Below are 16,135 nucleotides of genomic sequence, written 5' to 3' on the forward strand. Positions count from 1 at the left end.
TCAGAATAGAACAATTATAGTATCCATTAATGGAGAGTTTTAGGAAATTCTACTTGTCAGGAAATGCTAAAATACTACTACTATTAGTAATTATCAGAGGCAACATGCATAATAAAATCATATTAGAATAACCTGGAAGCCAAGAAGGCCTAGGGCCATGTCCTGCTTCTGAAACAAAGTAGCTCTATGACAAGTAATTTCACCGCTCTGGGATCACAGGCAACTCCCTAAACCTATTAAATCACAGATAATTTGCCAATCTTCATTGTGGAAGGGAGTTTCCACACCAAGAGTGTGAGGAATAAAAACTCCAGCTCCTTGATCCTCACTCACATTTTGTAGATTTTGAATATTTGTAAAGTACTTCACCCACAACCTCAAATTTAATAGATAATACAATTATTATCATCCTCATTTTATAGATAAGGAAAGAAAAGAGTCTATTCTCTGCCCACAATAGGTAATAAAGGCTTATTAAACTGGAACTGAATTACTAGTTTGAAAAATAAAGCTTTTTTTTTTTAACTAAGTGCTCAACATGAACATTTCTTCCTTTGTCCAGACCTGTGTTATTTCATAGATACCAGCATTCCTAGGATGGAAACTCCTTTTATCAATGCAGAACAGTAATCCACAAAGTTAGAAAGTTGTCTAGACCATTGAAAAGTTAAATGACCAACCCACAGACAGACCCTAGTAAAACAGTCAGAATCTGAATTCAGGTTTTTGCAACTCAAAGGTGGACCTTCTATTAACTTTATCTCATTTTCCCTCCCTTTCTGTATGGAGTATTTACTCCCTATATATTTAACAGTGATACTATTGACAATGATTGCTAGATCTGCTGGTAAAGGATAATTGAAAGGGCACATAAGCTATTATTATGAGGATAATACAGAGCAAGAGTTCTTTATCACCCATGGGAACAAATGAACAAGAGGGGATGAGCCTAGATAATTTTAAGAGACAGCTGAGTAGAAAAAATAACTTCTGGGCTCAGAGTGACTAAATCCTGGAAGAGACATACTCTCAAGCCCTAGAATCAACATTCCTAGAGAATCCCTACCAGTACAGTGAGGAGAAGGAGGCATGGAGAGCTAAGAGGCAGAAGAGGAGGGTACAGGCAGGAATGATCCTAAAGTGAAAAGAGGAGAAAGATGTCATTGGTATTCCCTCTGAGCTGCTGCTGCCCAGTCTCAAGACTGCAGATCCTTAGGAAGCCTGGAATTATTGCATTCATCTGGAAGTTTGGAAATAAGTTACTAACCCTTCTGCAGGCTGAATCATTTGTCTTGCACAAGTTTGAAGTACTATTTTCTCAAATAAATGCAAATGCAATTGGGATGAATAAAATAAAATTACAGGATTCCCTGTAGCTTTTTATCACAAATTCTCAATCAATTGATAGCAGTATTAGTAGCTATTAGTATTGGACCCTGGCGTGTCTTAAATTTTGGATATTTAAAAAGGTCTCTTTGAAACGGTATAAATGACTGCTCTAGAATATAGAATCATAATAATGACAATTATTATTATAACTAATATTTACATCATTTTTATTCAGTGTTAAGTACTTTTTTTTACAAATATTACATTTTTCACAACAATTCTAGGAGGTAGGTACTATTTTTATCCCCATTGTACAATTGAATAACTGAGGCAAACAGAGGTAAAATTACTTGTGTGAGATCACATAACTAGTACATGAGGTCAAATTTGAACTCAGGTCTTCCTTGTCTCTAGACCCACTGCTCTATCTACCTCCCTGGTTTTGTGCATCCCCAACCAAATCTATATTTCTTTCATGTTGTAAGAGTGAATAGAGGAACAGCTAGGTGGTTCAGTGGAAAGAAGCCAGGCTGGAGACAGGAGATCCTGAGTTCAAATCTGACCTCAAACACTTTCTAGCTATGTAACCCTGGGCAAGTCACTTAACCCAAGTGCCTAGCCTTACTACTCTTCAACCTTGAAATTGATACTCAGTATCAATTCTGAGACAGAAGGCAAAAGGGTTTTTTTTTAGTTTGTTTTTTGGTGTTTTTTAAGAGTGAATAGAATGACTTCCTCACTGCTAGTCAAATACTTCAAGGAGGTTAAAGATAGAACTTAGGGTCTACAATACTTCAAAATATCCATAGTTGTCCTTTTATGGCAGCAAAGTTCACTGGAAGCAAAGTGCATTCCCATCATCTGGGGAATGTCTAAACAAATTGTGGCATGTGGCTATAATAGAATTTTTTTCTATCCTAAGAAATGATAACTATGAGAAACAAAGAAATATGGAAAGACAGAAGGACAAAGGACAAATGAAGTAAGCAGCGCCAAGCAAACAATATAAATGATGACAATAATGGAAATGGAAACAACCACCACAGGGACAAAACCGGATTGTTTAATTACAATGACCAACCTTGTGCCCACCCACCCCAAAAAAAGATAAGAGATGTAGCTTTCCTCTTTCCTGTCAGATTCAGTTGACATGACAGTTATTTGACTGAAATGCTTTTACTCTTTATTAAAAGGTTGACCCTTTGGGAAGGGATGGATGTGCTTGGACAAGAAAAATGATAAGATTGAGTGAAGAGCAAAGAACCAACTGAGGTAGGTGGAATGATGTGATGGCTGCGCTGAGGTTTGGAAGCCAATACAGTTCTCCCTTTATATCACCATTGGGATGAGCAGAGGTGTTTATTGGGGTCTCCAGTGACAAGACTCACACTGATTCAGAGCCCATCTCTACTGGATAACAATGATGAAAGTTGGGGGCAGGTCTAACCTTCCTATCACAATCAAACTGGCTGAATTCCCTTCATGGGGGAAAAGAGTATTCAGGGGAGGACATCAAACTAATACACTTTGGGTGAAGCTGTTCATGGGTCCAAATATTGTGAAAGAACATTTTCAAATTCTGCCCCAAAAGTCACTAAACTCTTCATATCCTTAAACCCACTGATGTCACTTCTGGGAATATAGCACAATGAAGTCAAAGGCAAAGAGGAGGGCTCTGTATATGACTCAATATTCATAGCAGCACTTTTTGTGATAGCAAAAAAGTGAAAGACTAAATGGATGACTACCAGCTGGAGAAATGTCTAAACAAAATGCAGTATGAATGGAATGGAATATTATTGTATCTTAAGAAATTACAGAAATGAGGAATTCTGAGAACCACAGAATAACTTACATGAACTGATTCAGAATGAAGACAGCAGGATCAAAATAACACAATGAACAAACATGAATGAAAGTAACCCTAATTAAGACATCAGAATTCAGATTAATTGCAAGGGGGAAGGGGAAAGAGCAAGCATTTATTAAGTGCCTACTATATGCCAAGTGCTATGCTAAGCACTTTACAAATATTACCTCATCTGATCTTGTCCACAATTGTAGTGCCAGAGGATAGATGGGAAGGGAGTATCCTACAGCTTTAGAATGCAGCATATATAAAAACCATCCCACTTTTTGTATGAAATTTCAGAACATTTGAATCAATTAATATGCAAACAAAGAGTCCAATAGTTCTGTCTCATTTTCCAAGAGCCATAACTCAAGTTGAATTGTGAAAGTGGTTCCTGATTTTGTTTTGCTTATAATCTGATTTAAAACAATCAGATTCCAATTAGATTCTTTAGTTAGGTAACAAGTTGACATGAAAGAAAATAGCCTTTAAAGGGATCATGTCTTTAATGGGTTTGATTCACTTAGAAATTATATTTTCTTATAGCTTAAGTGCAATAAAATGTGCATGTGGTCTTTTTTCAAGTTAAAAATATCAAGTGATGTGTTTTGTTTAGCCTCTGTTGTTGTTAAAGGGAAGCAGAATTTTAATGGAGGATTGGTTGGTATAGGATAGAGACAGAGGAATAAAAGAAAAACATCAGTAAATTCTGGGTTTTTTTAAAGTAGTAACCCAGTCAATAATAAGCCCTGACCAGTCTTTAAAATGAGAAATGATGTGTCTTAAATGTTGAAGATTTTCACACTTGTCTAAAGACATGAAGTCACTGTACTTTGTCCCATCCATTTCAAATCCCACTTCAGATATGTATTAGCTATCATGTGACTCCAGGAAAGTACATATTCTTTATGCAGTAAAATGGTAGGAAAGTAGGAAGGGGGAACATTGAGAGCACTTCCAGCTCTAAAGTTATAACTTTTTCTTATCTAAATAATCCAATAAATTTAATAAATTGTGTTAGTTGTTTCATTATCATTTTCTAAATATCTTTCATTTAAAGGTATTATCATTCACCTCATTTAAACAAAAAACAATAACTAAAAAATCTGATTCCAAAATTTGATAAACAAAATAATGTTAACTAATAAATTCTTCTGTTGAGTTTGGGCATAGGATTATTATTAATTTGAGCCAGAAGTGATCGTAGTGAACATAGATGGTCATAGATTTCAAAATGGAAAGGAAATTGGGGATTGTCCAATCCTGTCTCATCATATAGATGAGTAAATTAAGGGGCAGAGAAGGGAAGTGATTTGCCTATAAAGGTAAGAGTCAGGACTGGAACTCAGGTCTCTGATTTTTAAATTTGGTGATCTATTACACTCAATAAGAAAATCATAAAATCATAGATATGGAACTGGAAAAGAATCTTTAAAGTATCTAGTCCAAGTTCCTAATTTTAAAATTGAAGAAACAGGTGCCCACATGAATTGACTTATCCATGGTCACAAAGATAAGTGGTAGATCCAGGATCTCAATTCTGGACCTCTGATCTAACCCAGAACTTTCCCCACTGTATCATCCAATAATAGTTGGCATTAATATTGCATTTAATGTACTTTACATCTGTCGCCTTAAGTTTCAATGGTTAAGTGCTACATATATAACTATCCCCATTTTATAGAAGAGAAACTGAGCTTCGGATAATTTTAAATGATTTCTCTAACATCAAAGGGCCAACAAGTGTCCAGGGGCAGGATCTAAATCCAGTACATTCTGATTCTAGGTCTAGCATTCCTTTCATTTCCTAATTTCATGGTCAAAAATTCTTGTATTGAGTGAAACAACAAAGATATTAGTACAAACATGTGAGTCAATCAACAAATATGTTAGTAAAATGTTTATAGCTCTATAAAGAGTATTTGTTATTTTTTAAGTCCCAACATTGAAGAATTTTCTGTTATCTGAATGACTTTAACAAATATGCCCCATGATCAAGAGTGGCAATGACTTAGCCCATTAGATGAGTGCCAACTACATTAGATTGTGAGTTCCCTGAGAGCAGGTATTGCTTTGTTGCTTGTCTTTGTATCACCACTGCCTGATACATAGTAGATTCCTTAATTAATGCTTATTGACTTCACTGAGCCCAAGATAAGCATTTCCTTGTATTAAAAAATTACTTTGAAAATCACGACAACACATCTGCATTGGTACATTTGATATTTTGCATCTCATACCTTTAATTTCTCCAAGAAGCTCACTGGCATTTAATCTTTCCATTTTCTCCTTCCAGTCTTTTGAAAGTAGTTTTTCCATGCAGGATGAGTCTGCCACAAAGAAAAAAGAAATACAAATTTAATGAGTGTCTTTGAAACTCATAAATTCAGAAGTCTGGCTCACAGAGTCACTCTCCTATTTTAAAATTTGCACAGCTACAACAACTACTCCAAAAAGGCTTCAGGGAAATTCAGCAGCCTCCCTGGAGGTAAGTTGCTCTGCAAGAGATTTAATCGCAAGGTTTCAGAAATTTGTGTGATGCCTGAATAAGAGGAAGACTGATTCTGCTGCTCTCTGTAGGAGAGGAAAAGGAACAGTCAGCCCCACTGGCACCCCCACCAACATCCTCACCCAAGGGTCAATCTCCAACAGCCAAATATTGGTTGAGCATACTGTTTCCTGCAATAAAATCACAGAATTCTAGATGTCCAGTTGTAAGGGACCTCAGAAGCTTCTTTTAACAAATAAGGAAATCATATTCCAGAGAAGCTAACTGTCTTCACCAAGATCATGCTTTGTTGAGAATTAATAAATTAATAAGATTAAGAAATTGTGCTAATTGATGACATCCTAGGAAATACCAAAAAGTTTCTCTTGACTAAGCGTCTTTGTATTTCAAACATAGCTTAGGTAAAAAGAGGCACAAGCATTGCTCCTTTGTTGGCATTTTTATCATCATTTTGTTAAGATTCAGTGAATATTTATAATTATGGAAAAGGAAGCAGACAGCTTCGTGTTTCCTTCCAGGGAGATTCCATAGAGGGTGAAATTGCATTAAATCCAAGAATTTTCTTTGGCATCAAAACAAAATCTTAGTTTGGAATCTAAGAGGTATTTCAGTAATAATAATAATAGTGGCAAGTCTTTATTAGGAGAAATCAATCAACCGAAGTCACTTGGTCCTTAACAAAAACAAAAACAAACAAACAAACAAACAAAAAACCTGAAGGAAAATTCTGATTTAAAAAAAAAAATAGTTTCCACTTAGAGAGAAGCTGAGAGAAATAAAGGTCAGTTTAGTGACCTTGCCATTTAAGGGAAGGGGCTATGACTCTTTTATGTGAATGGCAAAATGGGTCTGTTTTCATAACAGCATATCCTTTTCTTGCTTTAACGTCAGGGGATTGCCTTTCTAAATGCAGGTCAGGGAGTTCAGTGAGGTAGGAAGCGGGGACGGTGGGGTGATTCAACTTGGCTGGACACAGACTCATGCTGATTACAGACATTTAAGATGAATATCCTCAGGGTCAGATGTTTGACCCTGTGTCATCAGGTTCATTATCAATAATAATAATTGACAGGTATAAAGCCCTTTAAAGTTTTCCAAAGATCTTATCTATGTTACCTTAGTTTTATTCAGCACTTCACCAAAGAGGAATAGAGGCTCAGAGAGAGGTTAAGTAACTTATCTCTGGCCACATAGCTAATTATGGAGAGGTGGGATTTGAACCCAGGTTTTCCTGACTTCCCAGGCAGCACTTCTATTATATCTCTGCATTTGTTGCTTGGCTTGACAGTTCAGAGTTTCACTGTGCTAATGGAATACCCCTGGAGTTCTTCAAGTCTGTGCCATGAGGCCGTAAGACCTAGCAGATTCTACTGAAAATGGGAAAGACTTTGTCTATAGAGCTGGAGACAGATTGCACATTTAAAAAAAAACAAGAAAACCCCTTGCCAAGAAAACCCCAAGGATAGCTATGGTCAGGCATCATGAAGAATCAGACATAACTGAACAAATGAGCAACAAAATGCCACAAAGCAAAAGTCACAGGGAAGGATAGAACTCTACATCTTTGAAATCTTGATCCTTAGTAGAGTCATTCATATCTTCGTTAACTATATTTATTAAGCACCTATCATGTGCATATCCCTGTACTATGTAGACATTGAAGGAAATACCCAGTTTAGATATGGATTAAATAACAAACATTTATTAAGCACCTACCATATACCCAGCCAAAGATTTGCTGAATTTGTTCTTAGTATAGTGTTTTGCACATAGTAAACACTAAGCATATGCTTTTCATTAATTCATTCATTCCGACCATTCATCCTTCCACTTCTTATTCATATATTGTTGAACTATTCCAGAGAAAGTTGAAAAACCTTATTCACTGGGTATGCTACGAATTGTGTTATCTTAACCTCATTTGGATCCCAAAGAAACAAGGTAATTATTTTACTTCTCTCTAATTGATTTTCTATCTCATCCAAAAGCTATTCCAATTTTCTCTCTTCCACTTCATCATTCCATATTTCCCCCTCTCTTAACCTATATGATTACTCAATCACCTTATCTGATTGACATTTTTTTGTCCCTCATCCTTCTTTGACCTTTGCACTGAATTTTACAGTACACCTGATATCCTCTCTTCCTTAAGTTCTTATGACACTACACTCTCCAGGTTATCCTTCTACCTGTTGGACCACATCTCATCCATTTCTTTTCCTAGCTCTTTTTTCTATACCCCTGATTGGGTATAGAAATGTCCCCAATGTTCTCTCCTTGAGATGTTCCTCTTCTCTTAATGAAATAACTCATCAGTTGCCATGTGTTTAATGATCATCTCTCTACAAATAGCTTACAGATCTATATATCTAGCATGAATTTCTTTCTTGAGCTTGAGCTTTATACATCAATCACCAAGTGAGTATTATTATATTATATATGTGTGTTTATATATACATATGTACTCGCAATGAAAATAGAAAAGAAATAATTGACATGAAGGACATGAAGAAATGCTCTAAAGACAGAATTAACAAGATTTGACATTGGACACTGTCAATTGTTCATCATGTCCCAGAGACATCTCAAAGTCAACAATGTCCAAAACTTAACTATCTCTACCCCCAAACTCTTCTTACCAAAGTTCTCTATTCCTGTTCAAAGGCATCACCAATATTCAAGTCTCACAGATTATGACCTCAGCATTATCCTCAACTCTCTTTATTCTTCTTTGCCCTATTCTTCTTCACTCACATATCCAATCATTTGGCAGGTCTTATCATTTATTCCTTAACATTTCTTACAAGAGACATCTTTTCTCTGAGTCCTCATCACCTCTTACCTAACTAACCTATGGAATGGGTTCACACTCAGTTCATGCTTTAAGTCTTTCTACTAATTTCTCCTTTATACACTGTCAAGATGATTTTCCTTAAGCATAGATCTAACAGTAACTCTATCTCAAACTCAGTGGCTTCTTATTGACTCTAGGAGCACTAATAATAGCAATGATATGATGATGATATGGTTAACGGTTTGCCAAGTGTATATTATATATTTCCTCCTGTGATCTTAAAATATAAACAAGTGAAAAATTCCTGTTTCCAATCTGGTCCCATGTTTATTTTCATGACCAATTATATGTTAATATTCTCCCAGGACTCTGCCATCCAGATAGATTGACTTTATCTCTTCCTCAAAGAAAGTATTCCAACTTAGTGCCTTAGCATTGTCCAATCCTCATCCTTAGCTAGGACATGATTCATAAAAATGATTCTAAAACACAGTACTAACTTGATAAATGCACCAGAAGGTTGGAAAACAAGTCCTATGTGATGTCTAAGGGGAAGGTGGCTGTCGACTGGGAAGGACTCATGAAAGAGACTATGAGATTTGAGTTTGACTAGACTTTCAGTGTAACAAACTATGTAATCAAAGGCGCAGGGGCCAAAACAAATAAGGAATGTCTGAGCATACAGAATAATCCAAGTTAACTGGACCCTAAAGTACATGACAAGGAATATTAGGAAAAATAACTAGAAACTTTTGTCATAGATTACGGAAAGTCTTAAATGATAAACAGAGACAACATTTAGGCAATTTAGAGAGGAGAATATGATCTCTGAAGTGAAGGAGGTAAGCTAAAATGTCCTCTAACATCTCTTTTGGTTCTAAAGTCTATAATCCTGTGAGCCAGCATGTATATAAGAAAAATCACTCTCATATTAACCTGAGGGGCAGATTGGCACTGCATGGGCAGGAAGAGAGAGAATTAAAAAATTAGTCAGCCAACTACTATAATAATATATATATAATCTATCTTTCATATACTTATATATATACATATGGATACTGCCAACATATTTTATTTATATATATATGTGTGTGTATGTGTGTGTGTGTGTGTGTGTACATATGTATTGTCAATAAGAAATATTTGGTATGGAAAAATGTTATAAAGACAGGATTAACAGGATTTGATATTAAGAAACATAGGATAAGGAAAAGAGAAAAACCAAATTAAATTGCAAACATTGGAGACTTGTGATTAATAATATTGAACTCAGAAGGGAAACAAGTTTGCAGGGAGAAGACCATATGATTGTTTTAGATATATCTACTTTGAGATATCTTTAGAACATTCAGGCAAAAAAATTTATAGGAGGCGATGTAGATCTGGAACTCAGAAGGGATGCTGGAGACATTGACTTCGGAGTCACCAATCTAGGTCTTAGTATCTAATTAGGTGCCATGTTAGGCACTTAAGCATATAAAAACAAAGAATGAAATAAGTACCTAAATAAGGGTACCCTTCCTATCTCTACCCAAATTATTGTGAATTTTAAAAGTCTCCATCTTGGTCTAGCACCCAAAAATTGTGCACACCCACACTACACGGGCATGCGCTAGTCAATGACAAATCAGAAATAACTAACTGCCCACCTGGGCTGTCCTAAGCCAAGCTAGAGCCAACCATTGGATTTGTGAGACACAGGAAGTGAGGTAGGGAACAGCCTCTGGAATTCGCTCACTTCCTGTGGAGAGAGCGAGACGGGAGTTGGTGTTAGGAGCTTGGAGAGGGAGGACGCCCGCAGACAGCTTTCCTTCAGAGCGGTCACGTGAGTTAAGGACTGATTCTTTCCACCTGGGCCCTTTGGGCCTAAAACTCTCTCTGCCTTGGTCAGAGGTTGAGTAGCCCCTTTCCCTTTTCTCCTCTCTCCTTCTCTCCCTCTCCTTTCCCTACTCCCAGTGTGATTAAACCTCCATAAACTCCATTCTGACTTGAGTGTTTCATTTTAGGAATTTCATAAGTAAATTCCTTGGCGGCCATTGTTATAATCTCTCCCAGAAGCCTAAAATTTCTACCATTACATTATCATAATCACAGAAGGCTCAGATAGCTGGACTGGATGACTCAGTCAATCAAAGGCACAAAGTAGTCCTTAAACTTTTAGAAGAATGAAATTCTTTGATCATGAAATTAAGACAGATGATGCCACACAAGAAATACCTTATGACTGGCTAAAAGAATCATAAATACCTCTAATTCTATGTATAAATGTAAAAGTTGAAACCATGGAGGTAAATGAAATCACCCAGAGTAAGAAGTTATTCTTTTCAAGGGCAATCATATTTTGCAATCCAATGTGGTGACATTTTGATGGCTTTCTTTCTTAAAAATAAGATTTCAGGTGCTCCCTCTCCCTCTCCTTCTCCTTCTCCACCCCCTTCTCTTTCTCTCTCTCTCTCTCTCTCTCTCTCTCTCTCTCTCTCTCTCTCTCTCTCATACACACACCTACCTCTACCCCTTCCTAGTTCCTCCACCCCCATACTAATGAATATCATTTTAACTTATTTCTTGAGTTTGTCAGGGTGACAGTGTGGTCAAGGTGGCCTCTAAAGAGACTGTTGGAAGATAAATAAGTCACTGAAAGAGAAGGTGAGACCTAGGTAAGAAATGAAAGAACACTCATGATTGGAAAGCGTTGATGAAAACAATTAACATTTGTCCATGGCATGATCAATCAGCCAAAGAATGGATGGAATCCAGCTCAGTGTCGTGAGATGGGTGATGGAGAACAACTCTGCTAGCTGTCTCTCACAGATGAGGCCTGAAGTCCTTTCTAAATGGATGTCTGCTTGCTTCTATCAAGGGCAGGTTCTCCTCCCTGGATTATTTTCTGGTGTTTTTTTTCTCTTTCCCTTTCTCCCTTGCTCCCTCCTTCCCTTCCTTTCCTTTCTTTCTTTCTCTTCCTCTTAAAGGTCTACATTGCCTTCAACAAGTGATCTACCCCAGAAATCAAGAGCTGGACTCTGAGTAACCTTCCAGCAAAGGCAGGCAGGCAGGCACAGTTTCCAATTGTCTTTAATTTACCCAAAGGGCTCTTACTGCATTCTTTGAAATTCAGAAACAGGGTGGGCAGTTTGTGCTCTGTGCAGGGTTGATTTTTATGTTCAAGTCACACGCCAAAAAAAAAAGCCCAAGTTTGAGAGTGCAGCAGGGAATCTTCAAAGCTGAGACTGTCAGAGATTATTATTTCAAATTGGATCTGACTTTTTGAGACATACTAAAATGTTACAGCATAGAGTGGTATATTTATAACACCCCTATCAGTAATAAGTATGATCAACGGAGCTGTCTTCAGCTTGATCCATTCCACATCCTTGTTATTTTTATAAGCAACTTTCCAAGCATGTTATAACAATATACTAAGCTGATAATTATTACTGATACAAATGCTAAAACATGGTTCCGTTGCATGCAATCCAAGTTGGATACATCTACCCAATGACAGAAGACAAAAGCATGGGATTTATTAATCGTGATCGAAAATTTCACTGAAAATTCATAAACTAGGCAGACATGTAAAACAGTCTATGATATGTCTCTCAGTTCTATAAATATGCCTGAAATCTTCAGGAGCCCCAGGGAATATGTGTTGAGACATCATGGGAGAAAAACAAAACTATGTGGCCATCTAGAACAAATATTTCAAATGTCAAGCAATTTGCAATAAATTTCCATTGTTCCCTTTTACACAATATTAAAGCACGCACGCGCACACACACACACACACACACACACACACACACACACAGGAATAACACAACTACAAAGAGTTTTATATTCCTAATAGAAAATTAAGCCTCACATCATCTCTCTGAATTACTCTATTTTTCCCTGTCTCCATTTTATTGATAGGGATACTAAGGCTAAAGATAAAGAGACCTTTGGGCAGCTATTTTCAATGACCTATGAATCTTCTTAACATCATTCCAGGATGGCCTCCACTATCAGGACAACAACAATAATAACAGCCCCAATACTTGACATTTATATAGTGCTTTAAAGTTGGTAAAGCCTTTTAATTAATGAATTAAGCAGCAATCTTTTTTTTTTCTTGTGTCCTATGTACTATACATACCAGGCACTGTGCTACATGCTAGGAATACAAAGACAAAAAATAAAATAAAATAAAGCAAGTCAAAAACCCTCAAGAAAACTTATATTCCATCAGGGTGACAATATAGAAAACATACACATGTATAAATCAATACAAAATAAATACAAAGTAACAAAGCAGCTGAGAGGGATCAAGAAAGTGCTTATATAGGAAGAAGTATTTGGCTTGAGCTTTGAAGAATATTGGGAATTCTAAGTAAAAGAGGTGAGAATGGAGAGCTTTCCAAGCCTGTGCAACAGAACAGAGATGAGTACAGAAAGGAACAGCAAGATCACTTTGGATAGACTAAGGAATACCTCATAATAAGGCTGGCAAGGTAGCTGGAACTAGGTTGTAAAACATTTTTAATTGCTAGAGAGGCTAGTATTTGAGCCTAGAGTTAATAGGGAGCCATTGGAGTTTAATAAGCATGGGAGTGACATAGTCAGCCTGTGCTTTAGGAATACTGCAATGGAAGCTGTGTAAAGGCTTGCTTAAAAATTACAATAGTGTAAAGGAGGGGTGATGATAACCTGAACTTGGATTATTGCCTGTGAGTGGGAAGAAGGGAACAGATGTGAGAGATGTGAGAGATGTGGAGATTAGATTTACAAGACTTGGAAAGTATCTGGATATTGTGGGCAGGAATGAAAATGGGGAAGTTAAGGCTAATGCCAAAGTTGCAAACCTGAATACTGAAAAAGATGGAGTTATCCTTGATGGAAATAAGGAAGTTTAGAAGAAAGATGCATTTTGGGGAAAGATGAGTTCTTCTTTTGTTCATGTTAAGTATGAAATACTTAATGGGATCTCTCATTTGCCAAAAAGCAGTTGGTGATTCAGGACTGGAAGTTGAGAGACTACAGCTGGATATATAGATCTAGGAGCCATCGGAATACAGATGCTCATGTAACCCCTGGGGAGCTGATGAATTCACCCAGAGAGAATGTAGAAAGAGAAGACAGGATGGGCCAAGTGAGAACTTTTGCATGCATTATTTCATATCACAATAATCCTGTATAGTACATGCTATTTTTATATTCATTTTGAAGATGAGGAAACTGAGGCTCAGGCAGGGCAAGTGACTCAACTGGAGTCCAATCAGCTAGCAAATATCAAAGGTGGGACATGAATTCAGATGAATAAGCATAATCTTGCTGATATCTAGGAGATTCCCAAACGAGACAGAACAAAGCAGTTGTCAATCATTTGGGAAATAGTGGAAAAAGGCATGTATTAATGTAATAGAATAGTGTCATATCATTAAAAAGTACAAATAATAGAGGGGGCAGCTGGGTAGCTCAGTGGATTGAGAGCCAGGCCTAGAGACGGGAGGTCCTAAGTTTAAATCTGGCCTTAGACACTTCCCAGCTGTGTGACCCTGGGCAAGTCACTTGACCCCCACTGCCTGGCCCTTACACAATACACAGTATTGGTTCCAAGACAGAAGGTAAGGGTTTAAAAAAATCAAAATAATAGGAATACTGACATTTTTGCAAAAACCTGCATGAAGTAATCCAAAACAAAATAAACAGAGCCAAAAAGGTATATGTAATGACTAAAATATCATAACCAAAAACAACACTAAGAGTAGTCATATTCAGATTAGGTGCAACAACCAATCTCACCTCCAGAGAACATGTAATAAATTGCTGATCCTTTCTCTCAGTAGAGAAGTGAAAGACTACAGGTGTGCAGTTTTACATACATTGTCAGGTACAGTTGCCTTATTTAACTAGTTTTGTCTAATTCTTTCCTTTTGTTACAAATTAGAGATAGAGATATGGATAGGAAAATAAGTGCAGTATGACAAATAAAAGGCATCGATTAGATTCTTTTTTAAGATATCTATTTATGGCATTTTACTTACTTGAAGTCCATCTAGCTAAAATTATAGAATTTAAAAATAAAAGGGACTTTAGAAATTGATCTGATCCAATCCTCTGATTTTAGAGATGAGGAAACCAAGCCCAAAAGTTTAAATTCTTGTACAGGGTCATAGAAGTAGTTAGAAGCAGAACCCAGTTTCTCTTACTCCAAATTAAGAGTTCTTTCCATGATGCTCTGCTCCATCTAGCCACTCTGACTAGGGACTATCACATTTGGTAGAAAAGAACCTGGAAGCCCAGAACCCCAGAGCAGGAGGTGACCTTCAGAGGTTATCCAGTCTATGTTGTAAAATGGAGTGGGGGGAAAGAAGCAGCTCTCAGAAGATTATAGATTTAGTGCTGGATGGAAACTAGAGGTCAGCCCCCTTAATCTACAGAGGAGGATACCAAAACTCAGAGAGTCATGAAGGTAATAAAAGATAAAGTTAGCATTTTGAACCCAGGTTTTCTCTTTCCACTGCACCAGGAAATCAGGAAAAGAAGAGTGTTTAAATGAAGGAAGAGACCAATGTTCCTATCCCTACTATTGAGAGTTCTGCACCTTAAGAGGAATCAATGAACAATGGAGACACAATTGTACCTAAAATGAGTAGAATTAAATCTCCTTCAAAACAAAAGCAAGGTGTGGACACTAATCATAGATAGGCTCCCTTGTGACACATCCTTCCATTTCATTAATGGGGCACCAACTTCCCCAAGCAACTTCTGAGATTTTAACATGTTCTGATCATGCATAGAAGGCAGCAAAGCTAAAAAGCTAAAGACACTAAAAAGAACAAAGTTTGCACAGTATTCACACTAAGGAGTAGGACAGCACAGGCTGAATTTAACTCAGAAGCCACATGGGCTCCTTAATGAAAAGCGTTAAGTAACCAAAAATTCTCTTGGAAGTATTCTGCAGAGATCTCTATGTTCCATGCAGCTGACTTTAAAGCAGCTAATAATACAGAGCAGTATATGGGGAACATCCATGAAAGGGTATGGCAATCTGGTCCACCGTTTTATCAGGGGCACTGCCACCTTACTTTGAAACCTTGGACAAGTCATTCCCTCTCTCCCAAGGTCTGTGTTCTCATCTGTCATATGAAGGGGTTTGGATTCCATGATCATTAATGGTCTAACTTCTAAACTCCATGAGTGTCTATACAGAGAGAGACAAACCATGGGGATACTGACTGATAGAAATCTCTTCAGCTAAAAGAGAGCAGCAAGATTGCAGGGCTTCAGGGAATTCTCTGCCCTCCAGATTTCCTTGAGATAAAGAACCATTTAGCACAGCTCTATATTATTAAAAAAAATTTTTCATGGCCTTCAGTCTTGATAATATGTATGTCCAAATTAAACTGTAATGCTGTATCTCAGGGGCAAATGGAAAAGTAGCAAATTTATTTTGAGAGAGTGAGCTTGTATGACAACACAAACATTTACACATTTATGAGTTGATAGTTTTGTTTTTTTTTTAAAAAAGAGGTCATCAAAACTCATGTTGGACCACAATATTTCTGCCTTTAACTTCAAAGACAGAAAACTAGCCAAGTGTCCTAAAAGTATATCCTGGATTACTATGGTTCTTTTAATTCTCCTCTCTCACATCAATTATACGTTTCTTACT

The 16,135-nt window shown here is 37.0% G+C and overlaps 1 protein-coding gene across 22 annotated transcripts in view; it reads right to left on the reverse strand.

Annotated features, from left to right (window-relative positions):
* The window catches only part of SOX6 (SRY-box transcription factor 6), a 673,059-nt gene that overhangs the window by 276,116 nt on the left and 380,808 nt on the right, over window positions 1–16,135 (reverse strand). For all 22 annotated transcript variants that reach the window (XM_016423408.2, XM_056802165.1, XM_016423409.2 and 19 more), the window contains one exon: window positions 5,422–5,511. In XM_016423408.2, the coding sequence (XP_016278894.2) occupies window positions 5,422–5,511 (90 nt within the window). The remainder of the gene's footprint in view (window positions 1–5,421; window positions 5,512–16,135) is intronic.

This window comes from Monodelphis domestica, chromosome 6, assembly GCF_027887165.1.
Source record: "Monodelphis domestica isolate mMonDom1 chromosome 6, mMonDom1.pri, whole genome shotgun sequence".
Classification (NCBI taxonomy): Eukaryota; Metazoa; Chordata; class Mammalia; order Didelphimorphia; family Didelphidae; genus Monodelphis; species Monodelphis domestica.